This window comes from Heterodontus francisci, chromosome 25 (assembly GCF_036365525.1).
Source record: "Heterodontus francisci isolate sHetFra1 chromosome 25, sHetFra1.hap1, whole genome shotgun sequence".
Taxonomy (NCBI): domain Eukaryota; kingdom Metazoa; phylum Chordata; class Chondrichthyes; order Heterodontiformes; family Heterodontidae; genus Heterodontus; species Heterodontus francisci.
The window spans coordinates 57,372,937-57,386,978 of NC_090395.1; the positions used below are offsets into that span (position 1 = coordinate 57,372,937).

At 40.7% G+C, this 14,042-nt stretch overlaps 1 protein-coding gene across 5 annotated transcripts in view; it reads right to left on the minus strand.

The window, feature by feature from the left end:
* The window catches only part of LOC137383883 (C4b-binding protein alpha chain-like), a 75,189-nt gene that overhangs the window by 41,712 nt on the left and 19,435 nt on the right, over positions 1-14,042 (minus strand). For 4 of the 5 annotated variants that reach the window (XR_010977479.1, XR_010977480.1, XM_068057239.1 and 1 more), the window contains exons 6-10: positions 13,715-13,897; positions 12,437-12,619; positions 11,203-11,385; positions 8,342-8,524; positions 7,108-7,290 (exon numbers count right to left, since the gene is read on the minus strand). Coding sequence is in view for 3 of the 5 variants with exons in the window: in XM_068057239.1 (XP_067913340.1) it covers positions 7,108-7,290; positions 8,342-8,524; positions 11,203-11,385; positions 12,437-12,619; positions 13,715-13,897 (915 nt within the window). In the remaining 2 variants the exon portion in view is untranslated. The remainder of the gene's footprint in view (positions 1-7,107; positions 7,291-8,341; positions 8,525-11,202; positions 11,386-12,436; positions 12,620-13,714; positions 13,898-14,042) is intronic. The other variant, XM_068057240.1, reaches the window with a different exon arrangement.

Sequence of the window (14,042 nt, forward strand, 5' to 3'; positions counted from 1 at the left end):
AACTCCAAAAGAATCAATTCTCGACGGTTCTCATATGTGGTTTCTATCTTTAATGCCCGTATCCAATGGTCAAAACTAATTTGCTTCACCCTCTCAAGTTCTAAATATTTCTGCCCAGCCAATCTCCAAGTTCCTAAACTTCTGACGGTAAGCTTCAGGTACTAATTCATACGCAGCAAGAATAGCCTTTTTTGCCAACTTAATCTGCAGAAGCCTCTTCAGGAAGCATGGCATAAACTTCTAGAGCTCTGCCCATCAACCTGCCCTGTATAAGCAGTGTCCAGCTTTCTTTCGGCCATTTCATCGGGTTGGTTATTTTTTCAAAAAAGATATTAAAAATGCCTCTACGTCCTTTTCCTCAAACTCAGGAAGAGCCTGTAAAAATTTAAACAACTTTTCGCTGGGTCCTGAGCTAAATTCAGATCCTTCCTGACCTGAATTTTCCCTAGATTGAAGACTACCCCTTTGTCTTACTAAGAGTTTCTATAGATATTTAAAAAAAAAAGTTAACAAATTGAGCGTTGGTCCAATAGAAAGTGAGTCTGGGGAATTAATAATGGATAATAAAAAGAGATAGCAGATGAATTGAACAGGTATTTTGCATCTGTCTTCACTATTGAGGATACAAGTAACATCCCAGTATTAGCTGTAAGTCAGGAAATGGGAGGGTGGGAGGAACTCAAGAAAATTACAATCACCAGGGAAGTGGTACTGAACAAATTGTTGGAGCTGCAGGCTGACAAGTCCCCGGGTCCTGATGGACTTCATCCTAGGGTGTTAAGAGACGTGGCTAGTGAGATAGTTGATGGGTCAGTTTTCATTTTCCAAAATTCCCTAGATTCAGGGAAAGTTCCATTAGATGGGAAAATAGCGAACGCAATTCCTTTATGCAAAAAGGGAGGGAGACAGAAAGCAGGGAACTACAGGCCAGTTAGCTTAACATCTGTCTTAGGGAAAATTTTAGAAGCTATTATTAAAGACGTTATAGCAGGGCATTTAGAAAAGTTCAAGTTAATCAGGCAGAGTCAACATGGTTTTGTGAAAGGGAAATCATGTTAAACCAATGTACTGAAGTTCTTTGAGGGAGTTACATGTGCTGTGGATAAAGGGGATGTATTGTACTTAGATTTCCAGAAGGCATTTGATAAGGTGCCACCTCAAAAGGTTATTGCAGAAAATAAAAGCTCATGGTGTAGGGGATAACATATTGGCATGGATAGAAGATTGGCTAGCTTACAGGAAACAAAGAATAGGCATAAATGGGTCATTTTCTGGTTGGCAAGATGTAACAAGTGGTGTACCACAGGGATTTGTGCTGCGGCCTCAACTTTTTACAATCTATATAAATGACTTAGATGAAGGGACTAAAGGTATGGTTGCTAAATTTGCTGATGACACAAAGATAGATAGGAAGTAACTTGTGAAGAGGACATAAAGATATAGATAGGTTAACTGAGTGGGCAAAGACCTGGCAAATGGAGTAGAATGTGGGAAAGTGTGAAATTGTCCACTTTGGCAGGAAGAATAAAAAAAGCATATTATCTAAATGGTGAGAGACTGCAGAGCTCTGAGATGCAGAGGGATTTGGGTGTCCCAGTGTATGAATCGCAAAAGGTTAGTATGCAGGTACAGCACATAATTAGGAAAGCTAATAGAATGTTATTGTTCATCGCGAGGGGAATTAAATACAAAAGTAGGGAGGTTATGCTTCAGTTATACAGGTCATTGAGACCACATCTGGAGTACTGTATACAGTACCGGTCTCCTTATTTAAGGAAGGATGTAAATGTGTTGGAAGCAGTACAGAGGTTTACTAGACCAATACCTGGAATGGGTGGTTAAGATTGGACAGGCTAGGCTTGTATCCGCTGGAATTTAGAAAAGTAAGAGGCAACTTGATCGAAACATATAAGATCCTGAGAGGTCTTGAAAGGGTGGATGTGGAAAGGATGTTTCCCCTTGTGGAAGAATCTAGAACTAGGGGTCACTGTTTAAAAATAAGGGGTCCCCGACAGAGATGAGGAGAAATTTTTTCACAGAGTTATGAGTCTTTGGAATTCTCTTCCTCAAAAGGCGGTGGAAGCAGAGTCTTTGAATATTTTTAAGGCAGAGGTAGATAGATTCTTGATAAGCAAAGGGGTGGAAGGTTATCGGGGGTAGGTGAAAATGTGGAGCAATCAGTTCAGCCATGCACTTATTTAATGGCGGAGCAGGCTCGAAGGGCTGAGTGATCTACTCCTGCTCCTAATTTGTATGTTCGTATGTCTTAGTTCTATTTCTTTTAAACTTAAATTCCCTCTCTTTTTCACTTCCTCTCAAGTTCAAGTTTTCCTATTCCTAACTGAATCCTAGCCAATACCTACTACTTTCTTGTTCCTCATATTGCCCTTCATCAGCATCATCATCATTTACTAATTCCAGATGTTTGGCTATTATGTCAATTATAGAGTAATACAGAGATACAGCACTGAAACAGGCCCTTCGGCCCATCAAGTCTGTGCTGACAATCAAGCACCCATTTATACTAATCCTACATTACTCCTATATTCCCTACCACATCCCCACCTTCCCTCAATTCTCCTACCACCTACCTACACTAGGGGCAATTTACAATGGCCAATTTACCTATCAACCTGCAAGCCTTTGGCTGTGGGAGGAAACCGGAGCAACCGGCGGAAATCCATGCAATCACAGGGAGAACTTGCAAATTCCGCACAGGCAGTACCCAGAACTAAACCCAGGTCGCTGGAGCTGTGAGACTGCAGTGCCAGCCACTGCGCCACTTTTTTGGCACCTAATTTCAATTCTAATCCCAATTTTGCAGCCAATTGTATCAAGTCACTCAGGAAAACATTCAGCTTTCCCAAAAACTCTGCTGCAACCAATACTGTCATTACAATGGTATAGACTGTACCTTATTATACAAAAGACCTGGTTCTTTTATTTCTTTGCAAATTGGCGTTAGATTTAGATCCCAACAATTGACTTTCCAATTGATACGATCCCAAATGCAAGAGAAATTAAATATGATGCCAAATGCAAGAAGCCAATTTAAATGTGTGTTATCCCAGAGACGGGTAGTTAATATGATCCCAAATGTGAGCTCTCCAATTAGTCTGATTCTGATCCCAGACGCGGCCACCTCATTAAATATGATTCAATCTCAAGCAAGCTCTCAATTAACAAGTTACAACCAACCACTCAAGACAAAGTCCCCAATCAAAATATATGATTCTGATTGCGATGGGAGAAATGCACTGTCGATTCAGTCCCGTCACTCTACAGATTGCCTAACGTATCACTTTAAACTTTCCAAATTAAACAAATCCATGGCTGAATAAACCGTCTATTAACCCCCGAATGAGGCGAACCAAACCAGGTGTCTTTAGATCATCAAATTAACTGTTTATTAGAAAGAACTAAACTCTTAAACATTACTAAGATATAAACAACATTAAAAAAAAACAAAGTCCTTGCAGATTTATGCTCCTGCCAAAGTGGAATCTTCCAATGTGGAACTGTCCGAGGTTGCTTGAAATCCTCGCAGCCATCCAATGGAAAGAAAATGTTCTTCAACAGTAGGGCAGTCAGTAGTCTAGTTCAGCAGCCGAAATGCCCCTCTTCCTTTTCCAACAATAAACACTGATCAAGAATTTGTGGGTTTTTGTAAGAATTAATCTGGCTTGACTTTTCAGAATTCTAAGAGTATAATAAATAGTGTTTAATCAGACAGAGGGAGAGCTCTGTATTTCCTTCAGTATATGCTGGCAGACAGTCTGTGTGTCTCTGTGTTAGAACAGTCTGTCTCCACTAAAAGCCAGTTCAAAGATGTAATTGCAACATTGTATATTCTGTTCTTGGTCTTCAAATGGCTGTTGCCGGGTAACCAGGATGCATTCTTTGAAGCTGTTTGGTTCCCTCTCTGTATGTTTGTATCCAACGGCAACTAAAAATGCATCTTCTTGAATATTTCTGAGATTTGCTCGTTCTTAAAGCAGTACCGATCCTTTTACAGCCTTAAAGGCACACAGCAATACTTCCCGGAAAAGAAAAAAAAACTACAGGATCATAACAACTGGAATAGTAGTAGTGCAAAGAGCACAGAGTGTGGGGGGGAGGAGGCAGAGTTCCTGGAGTGCATTCAGGAACATTTTCTATCATAGTATGTTTCTAGTCCAAACTAGAGGGGAGGCACTGCTGGACCTGGTTCTCGGGAATGAGATGGGCCAAGTGGATCAATTATCAGGACAACAACATTTAGGGGACAGTGATCAATGAGATTTAGGTTGGTTATGGAACAATCTAGAGTAAGGATAATTAGCTGAGGGAAAGCCAACTTCGAATGGGGTAAGGTAAGAAGGTAAGAATGGATCTGGGTCGAATAAATTGGGAATCAAAGGTTGGCAGGAAAAAGTTACTGAACAATGGGCTACCTTCAAACAAGGGATAGTTCGGGCACAGTTAAGATCTATTCCCTTGAAGGGGAAAGCTAGGACAAATAAATCCAGAGCCCTCCCTGGATGACAAGAGACAGAGATGAAGAAAAAAAAAGTGTGCTTATGACAGATGCCATGTAGATAATGGAGAACCAGGCTGAATAAAGAAGGTTCAGAGGGGAAGTGAAAAGGTAAATAAGAGAAGCAAAGGAGAGTATGAAAAATACTGGCAGCTAACACAGAAGAGAATCCCAAAGCCTTCTTTAGCCATATACATAGTAAAAGGGTGGTAAAAAGGTCGAGTAGGGCCAATTAGGGACCAAAAGGGGGATTTACGCATGGAGGCTGGGGGAATAGCTGAGGTATTAAAATGAATACTTTGCACCTGTCTTTACAAAGGAAGAAGATGCTACCCAGGCCACGGTGAAAGAGGAGGCAATTAATACACCAGAAGGATTTAAAATTGATCAAGAGGCAGTATTACATAGGCTGTCTATACTTAATATGGATAACGCAACAGGGCTAGATAAGATGCATCCAAGGATACTGAGGGAAGCAAGAGTGGACATTGCGGAGGCACTAGCCATAATTTTCCATTCTTCCTTAGACTCAGGGGTGGTGCCAGAGGACTGGAGAATTGCAAATGTTACACCCTTGTTCAAAAAAAGTGTGTAAAGGTAAGCCCAGCAACTGCAGGCTAATCAGTTTAACTGCGGTGGTGGGGCAACTTCTAGAAACAATAATTCGGGACCAAATTAATCGTCACATGGATAAGTGTGGGTTAATTAAGGCAAGCCAGCACAGATTCATTAGGGGAAAAAAAAAATCATGTTTACCTAACATACTGGAGTTTTTTTGAAGAGGTACCAGAGAAGGTTGATGAGGGCAATGCTGATGTGGTGTACATGGACTTCCAAAAAGCATTTGATACGGTGCCATACAATAGACCTGTGCGCAAAATTATAGATCAAGGAATAAAAGGCACAGTAGCAACATGGATATGAAATCAACTGAGTGACAGGAAAGAGAGAGTAGTGGTTAATGGATGTTCTTCGGGCTGGAGGAAGATTTGTAGTGGAGTTCCCATACGTCAGTGTTGGAACCCTCGCTTTTCCTGATATATATTAATGACCTAGACCTTGGTGTACAGGGCACAATTTCAAAATTTGCAGGTGATACAAAACTTGGAACAACTGTGAACTGCGAGGGGGAATAGCGTAAAACTTCAAAAGGATGTAGACAAGTTGGTGGAATGGGTCGACAAGTGACAGATGAAGTACAATATGGAGAAATGTGAAATGATTCATTTTGGTAGGAAAAACATGGGAGAGACAATATAACAAAAAGGGTACAAACTCTAGGGGGCGGGGGTGCAAGAGCAGAGGGACCTGGGGGTATATGTGCATAAGTCATTGAAGGTAGCAGGACAGGTTGAGAGCGCAGTTAAAAAAGCATACAATATCTTAGACTTCATTAATAGGGGCACAGAGTACAAGAGCAAGGAGGTTATGTTGAACTTGTATAAGACACTAGTTCGGCCTCAGCTGAAGTACTGCATCCAGGTCTGTGCGCTGCACTTTAGGAAAGATGTGGAGGCATTGGAGAGATTACAGAAGCGAGTCATGAGAATGGTTCCAGGGATGGGGAACTTCAGGTATGAAGATAGACTGAAGTTGGGACTGCTTTCCTTGGCGAAGAGAAGGCTGAGAGGAGATTTGATAGAGGTGTTCAAAATCATGAGGGCTCTGGACAGAGTGGATAGGGAAAAACAGTTCCCACTCGTGAAAGGATCGAGAACGAGAGGGCACAGATTTAAAGTGATTGGCAAAAGAAGCAATAGCGGCATGAAGAAAAACTACTTCACGCAGCGAATGGTTAGGATCTGCAATGCAATGCCCGAGTGTATGGTGGAGGCAGGTTCAATCGAGGCTTTCAATAGGGAATTAGACTGTTATCTGAAAAGGAGGAATGTGCAGGGCTATGAGGAGAAAGCAGGGGAATGGCATTAGGTGAATTGCTCATTCGAAGAGCTGGTGTAGACACAATGGGCCAAATGGCCTCCTTCTGCACTGTAACAATTCTGTGATTAATTCCTGTGTTCCAATGTTAATCATAGTGTATACTGCAGAGGATAGTTGCTCTAATAACTCCTCTCAATAGTCATGCAGTGAAGGACGGGTTCACTAGAGATGGTTGGCAGACGTGACCCGTGTTGACAAAATAGGTCTACTACGAAGAAGTGAAACTGGACCTAATACACACTCCTGCAATATGTCAAAGAACTATTTCTTCTGAGGCAGAGGGTCAATAGCACCAATTCTCTTATCTGAACGCCAAAAAATACCCTTTCACAGAAAGCAAAAGGGCTAGACTTTTCAAACCTTTTTCTGCACAGCAGTAATTGAGATTTTCTATTCGCAGGATGCTCTCAGACTTGTGCATTTTGACTAATTAAGGAATACTCTTTACCAATCCTCCAGTACTTTAAATGAACAGAGAAGCACTCAATTTCACTTATTAAAACTCTCTACAGGAGCGAAGAGGATCAAGAAAGCAGCATATCAATGTCAACCAAGAAAAATCAACTTCAGATATTTATAATTACAACAGACTTAAGGGAATGTTCACCCTACTTTTGATGCTATCTTCAATTCAAGAAATGGCTACTCACGTTTGCAGGTAGGTGGTGCTGGTGCAAATGTACTGTCTTCTTTACATTCAATCACACTCTTGCCTACCATTTCAAAACCTTCATTACAGATGAAGCTGATGTTCTCCCGATATCTATAAGTAGGTCCAAATCCTGACACTATTTGGCCATTTGCTGGCAGGTCAGGGCGATGACATCCAATAACTACCAAAAAAGCAATGCATTAGTCTCCACAAGGTAACTAACTGTTCTTATGATCCTGCCAGAACATTTATCTGTACCATAACAAAGTACTGGTTCCATCCTATAAAATGGGTTTATGAAAATTAGAAGATAAAAAATGTTTTGTGCAGCCAATCAAAATTCCATGAGTGGGTTGAAGGACAAGATGGAATTTCTAGTCAATAATTTCATTTGTGTGTTGGAATTCAGGATCCACTTTCCATTTAGATCAGCATTTCCTCCAGTATACTTCTGAAGTAGTTACTATCAATTCATTCAAATGCAATTTGGATACATTTCTTTCAGATAATCAACATTTCAGGATTCAGTGAGTAATTTGAGACATGGTATGTGGCAGTGCAGCATACTTAGGAGGAACAGTGCCTTTTGACCTATGGCATCCATGTTCAGAGATTATTTGCTATGATTAGTCAATACTAGGATAGAATGTGAACTCGGTGGACTTTTGTTTTTTTTTTTAAATCAAGCCATACCAGTGTTCTTATGTTAAATCATAGTGCATAATGCAGAGGTTAGCTGCTCTAATACCTCCTCTCCATAATCAAGCTGTGAAGGAAAAGTTCATTGGAGACAGGTGGCAGATGTGACCCGTGTTGACAAAATAGATCTATTGCGAAGAAGCAAGACAGGACCCGTCGCACATTGCTGCAATATGTCAAAGAATGGCTACTTCTGAAGCAGGAGAACCAACAGCACACGGAAAAAAATAGCTTTCCACAGAGAACAAAGGGTTAGACCTTTCAATCCCTTTTCCCATATCAGTAATTAAGATCTTCTATTTACAGATGTTGTCAGCCTTTTGCATTTTGACCAATTGGAAGTACTTTTAATGAATGGAAAAGCACTAAATTTCCCTTCTTAAATTCTGTATAGGAGAAAAGAGAAGCAAAAAAAGCAGCACATCAATGTCAACCCAGAAAAATCCACCTCAAATATTTATAACTTCAAGACTTGAGCGGAAGCTCACCCTACTTCTTCCAGTTCTATCCTTAATTCAAGAATAGTTACTCACATTTGCAGGTAGGTGGCGCTGGTACAAATATATTGTTTTCTTTACATTCGATCACACTCTCGCCAACCATTTCAAAACCTTCATTACAGACGTAGCTGATTGTCTCCTGATATCTGTATGTAGGTCCAAATCCTGCTTCTATTTGGCCATTTGCAGGCAGGTCAGGACGATGACATTCAACAGCTACCAAAAAAGCAATGCATTAGTCTCCACGAGGTAACTGACTGTTCTTATGATACTGTCAGAAAGTTTATCTACACCACCACCTTCAGTACAGAAAATCCATACTATGAAATTAGATGATAAAAGAGATTTTATGCTTTTTAAGGCCTTGTTGTTGAAGACCAATCAAAATGCAGTGAGTGGGTTTCAGCACAAAATGTTTTTTTCTAATTTCCAATCGCTTGTGCTGGAAATTAGGTCAGCTACTCCTCCAGTCTACATCTTAGCATTCTTGGGATCATTTTATCTGTGACTTATGTTCGGTTACTGGGTTTGGGCCTGTCTGGATCAGATCTGTCTCTTTTATATACGTTCTATTTTTACTCACTTCCAATTCTAGAGAATCTCTCCGGTACAAAACTAATTTTTCAAATACCAAGCCAGTGCTCCACAAAACTTCTCCCTAGGATATATCTATCTATGTGAATTACAGGATGAATTAACTCTAGTGAATTAAAAATCAAATACTTCTTCAATGCCACCTTCAAAGTGCTCTGGGTTATTAATTTTACTACTATAATCTGATTGTATCAAATATTATACAGCTTAATAACTGGCAAGGTTGTGAATGATCACCACAGCTTTCATAGAATAAAGGGTACAAACTCTAGGGGGGGGGGGGGGGGTGCAAGAGCACAGGGACCTGGGGGTATATGTGCATAAGTCATTGAAGGTAGCAGGACAGGTTGAGAAAGCATACAATATCTTAGACTTCATTAATAGGGGCATAGAGTACAAGAGCAAGGGCGGCACAGTGGCGCAGTGGTTAGCACCGCAGCCTCACAGCTCCAGCGACCCGGGTTCAATTCTGGGTACTGCCTGTGTGGAGTTTGCAAGTTCTCCCTATATCTGCGTGGGTTTCCTCCGGGTGCTCCGGTTTCCTCCCACAAGCCAAAGGACTTGCAGGTTGATAGGTAAATTGGCCATTAGCAATTGCCCCGAGTGGAGGGAGGTGGTAGGGAAATATAGGGACAGGTGGGGGATGTGGTAGGAATATGGAATTAGTGTAGGATTAGTATAAATGGGTGGTTGATGGTCGGCACAGACTCGGTGGGCCGAAGGGCCTGTTTCAGTGCTGTATCTCTAAACTAAACTAAACAGGTTATGTTGAACTTGTATAAGACACTAGTTTGGCCTCAGCTGAAGTACTGCATCCAGGTCTGTGCGCTGCATTTTAGGAAAGATGTGGAGGCATTGGAGAGATTACAGAAGCGAATCATGAGAATGGTTCCAGGGATGGGGAACTTCAGGTATGAAGATAGATTGAAGTTGGGACTGCTTTCCTTGGCGAAGAGAAGGCTGAGAGGAGATTTGATAGAGGTGTTCAAAATCACGAGGGCTCTGGACAGAGTGGATAGGGAAAAACAGTTCCCACTCGTGAAAGGATCGAGAACGAGAGGGCACAGATTTAGTGATTGGCAAAAGAAGCAAAAGCGGCATGAAGAAAAACTACTTCACGCAGCGAATGGTTAGGATCTGCAATGCAATGCCCGAGTGTATGGTGGAGGCAGGTTCAATCGAGGCTTTCAATAGGGAATTAGACTGTTATCTGAAAAGGAGGAATGTGCAGGGCTATGAGGAGAAAGCAGGGAGGGAGAAGTAGAGGGGTAGAGGGAGGGTGGATAGCAAGAAGCTTTTTCCCCCCCAGAGTGGGGGATTCAATTACTAGGGGTCACGAGTTCAAAGTGAGAGGGGAAAAGTTTAGGGGGAATATGCGTGGAAAGTTCTTTACGCAGAGGGTGGTGGGTGTCTGGAATGCGTTGCCAGAGGAGGTGGTAGACGCGGGCATGATAGCGTCTTTTAAGATGTATCTAGACAGATACATGAATGGGCAGGAAGCAAAGAGATACAGACCCTTAGAAAATAGGCGACAGGTTTAGATAGGGGATCTGGATCGGCGCAGGCTTGGAGGGCCGAAGGGCCTGTTCCTGTGCTGTAATTTTCTTTGTTCTTTCTTTTCTTTGAATGGCATTAGGTGAACTGCTCATTCGAAGAGCTGGTGTAGACACAATGGGCCAAATGGCCTCCTTCTGCACTGCAACAATTCTGTGATTAATTCCTGTGTTCCAATGTTAATCATAGTGTATACTGCAGAGGATAGTTGCTCTAATAACTCCTCTCAATAGTCATGCAGTGAAGGACGGGTTCACTAGAGATGGTTGGCAGACGTGACCCGTGTTGACAAAATAGGTCTACTACGAAGAAGTGAAACTGGACCTATTACACACTCCTGCAATATGTCAAAGAACTATTTCTTCTGAAGCAGAGGGTCAATAGCACCAATTCTCTTATCTGAATGCCAAAAAATACCCTTTCACAGAAAACAAAGGGCTAGACTTTTCAAACCTTTTTCTGCACAGCAGTAATTGAGATTTTCTATTCGCAGGATGCTCTCAGACTTGTGCATTTTGACTAATTAAGGAATACTCTTTACCAATCCTCCAGTACTTTAAATGAACAGAGAAGCACTCAATTTCACTTATTAAAACTCTCTACAGGAGCGAAGAGGATCAAGAAAGCAGCATATCAATGTCAACCAAGAAAAATAAACTTCAGATATTTAGAATTACAACAGACTTGAGGGAGTGTTCACCCTACTTCTTTTGATGCTATCTTCAATTCAAGAAATGGCTACTCACGTTTGCAGGTAGGTGGTGCTGGTGCAAATGTACTGTCTTCTTTACATTCAATCACACTCTTGCCTACCATTTCAAAACCTTCATTACAGATGAAGCTGATGTTCTCCCGATATCTATAAGTAGGTCCAAATCCCGACACTATTCGGCCATTTGCTGGCAGGTCAGGGCGATGACATCCAATAACTACCAAAAAAGCAATGCATTAGTCTCCACAAGGTAACTAACTGTTCTTATGACACTGCCAGAACATTTATCTGTACCATAACAAAGTACTGGTTCCATCCTATAAAATGGGTTTATGAAAATTAGAAGATAAAAAATGTTTTGGGCAGCCAATCAAAATTCCATGAGTGGGTTGAAGGACAAGATGGACATTTCTAGTCAATAATTTCATTTGTGTGTTGGAATTCAGGATTCACTTTTCATTTAGATCAGCATTTCCTCCAGTATACTTCTGAGGTAGTTACTATCAATTCATTCAAATGCAATTTGGATAAATTTCTTTCAGATAAATCAACATTTCAGGATTCAGCGAGTAATTTGAGACATGGTATGTGGCAGTGCAGCATACTTAGGAGGAACAGTGCCTTTTGACCTATGGCATCCATGTTCAGAGATTATTTGCTATGATTAGTCAATACTAGGATAGAATGTGAACTCGGTGGACTTTTGTTTTTTTTTAAATCAAGCCATACCAGTGTTCTTATGTTAAATCATAGTGCATAATGCAGAGGTTAGCTGCTCTAATACCTCCTCTCCATAATCAAGCTGTGAAGGAAAAGTTCATTGGAGACAGGTGGCAGATGTGACCCGTGTTGACAAAATAGATCTATTGCGAAGAAGCAAGACAGGACCCGTCGCACATTGCTGCAATATGTCAAAGAATGGCTACTTCTGAAGCAGGAGAACCAACAGCACACGGAGAAAAATAGCTTTCCACAGAGAACAAAGGGTTAGACCTTTCAATCCCTTTTCCCATATCAGTAATTAAGATCTTCTATTTACAGATGTTGTCAGCCTTTTGCATTTTGACCAATTGGAAGTACTTTTAATGAATGGAAAAGCACTAAATTTCCCTTCTTAAATTCTGTATAGGAGTAAAGAGAAGCAAAGAAAGCAGCACATCAATGTCAACCCAGAAAAATCCACCTCAAATATTTATAACTTCAAGACTTGAGCGGAAGCTCACCCTACTTCTTCCAGTTCTATCCTTAATTCAAGAATAGTTACTCACATTTGCAGGTAGGTGGCGCTGGTACAAATATATTGTTTTCTTTACATTCAATCACACTCTCGCCAATCATTTCAAAACCTTCATTACAGATGAACCTGATAGTCTCTCGATATTTATATATAGGTCCAAATCCTGTCTCTATTCGACCATTTGAAGGCAGTTCAGGACCATGACATTCAATAGCTACCAAAAAAAAAATGCATTAATTTCCTTGAGGTTCCTAATTCTTCTTCTGATACTGCCAGAAAGTTTATCTGCACCATAACTGGGTACTGGTCCTATCCTATAAAATAGACTGTGGGAATTAGAAGATAAAATACACTATGCTTTTTATCGAAATACAGTGAGTGGGCTGGAGTACAAGATGGTCATTTCTAGTCCCTAATTTTGTGTGTGTATTGAAATTCAGGATTCACTTTTCATTTAGATCAGCATTTCTTCCAGTCTACTTAAGCAATTAGTATTGATTCATTCAAATGCCAATTAGATAAATTCCTTTCAGAAAACCATATTTTGGGATTCAGTGAGTGATTTGAGACATTTGGTAAATGCAGCATACTTGGGAGGAAAACTGTGACTTTTGACTTATGATTCCCAAAGTTCTTTACTGCTGAAGTTTTCATCATGTCATTTTTGGCTCTGTTGTAATTGATAGAGATTGATTGCTATGATCAGTCAACATCTCAATTAATACTGTATCATGAGCCTACCTGGATAGTAGAAGGTGAACTAGATGCACTTTGGCACTTTTTTTTTTAAATCTCACTATTTCTGTGTTCCTGTGTTGGTCATGGTGCATACTGCAGATGATAGCTGCTCTAATGCCTCTTCTCAATAACCAAGCCCTGAAGTTCATTGGTGATGGGTGGCAGTTTTGAGCCTTGCGTTGACAAAATAGGTTACTGCGAAGAAGTGAAACTGGACCTGTCGCACACTGCTGCGATTTGTCAAAGATCTGCTACTTCTGAACCAGAAGGTCAACAGCACCAATTCCCTTATCTGAATACCAAAAATAACCTTCCACAGAAAACAAAAGGCTAGACATTTCAAACCTTTTTCCCACAGCAGTAATTGAGATTTTCTATTCACAGGATGCTTTGCATTTTGACATATTAGGAAATATCCTTTACCAATCCTCCAGCACTTTAAATGAACAGAGAAGCACTAAATTTCACTTTTTAAAACTCTCTACAAGAGCAAGAAAGCAGCATATCAATGTCAACCAAGAAAAATCAACTTCAGATATTCAGAACTGCAACAGACTTAATGGTTACTCACGTTTACAGGTCGGCAGTGCTGGTGCAAATGTACTGTCTTCTTTACATTCAATTATGCTCTTGCCAACCATTTCAAAGCCTTCATTACAGACGTAGCTGATTGTCTCCCGATATCTGTATGTAGGTCCAAATCCTGCTTCTATTTGGCCATTTGCAGGCAGGTCAGGACGATGACATTCAACAGCTACCAAAAAAGCAATGCATTAGTCTCCACGAGGTAACTGACTGTTCTTATGATACTGTCAGAAAGTTTATCTACACCACCACCTGCAGTACAGAAAATCCATACTATGAAATTAGATGATAAAAGAGATTTTATGCTTTTTAAG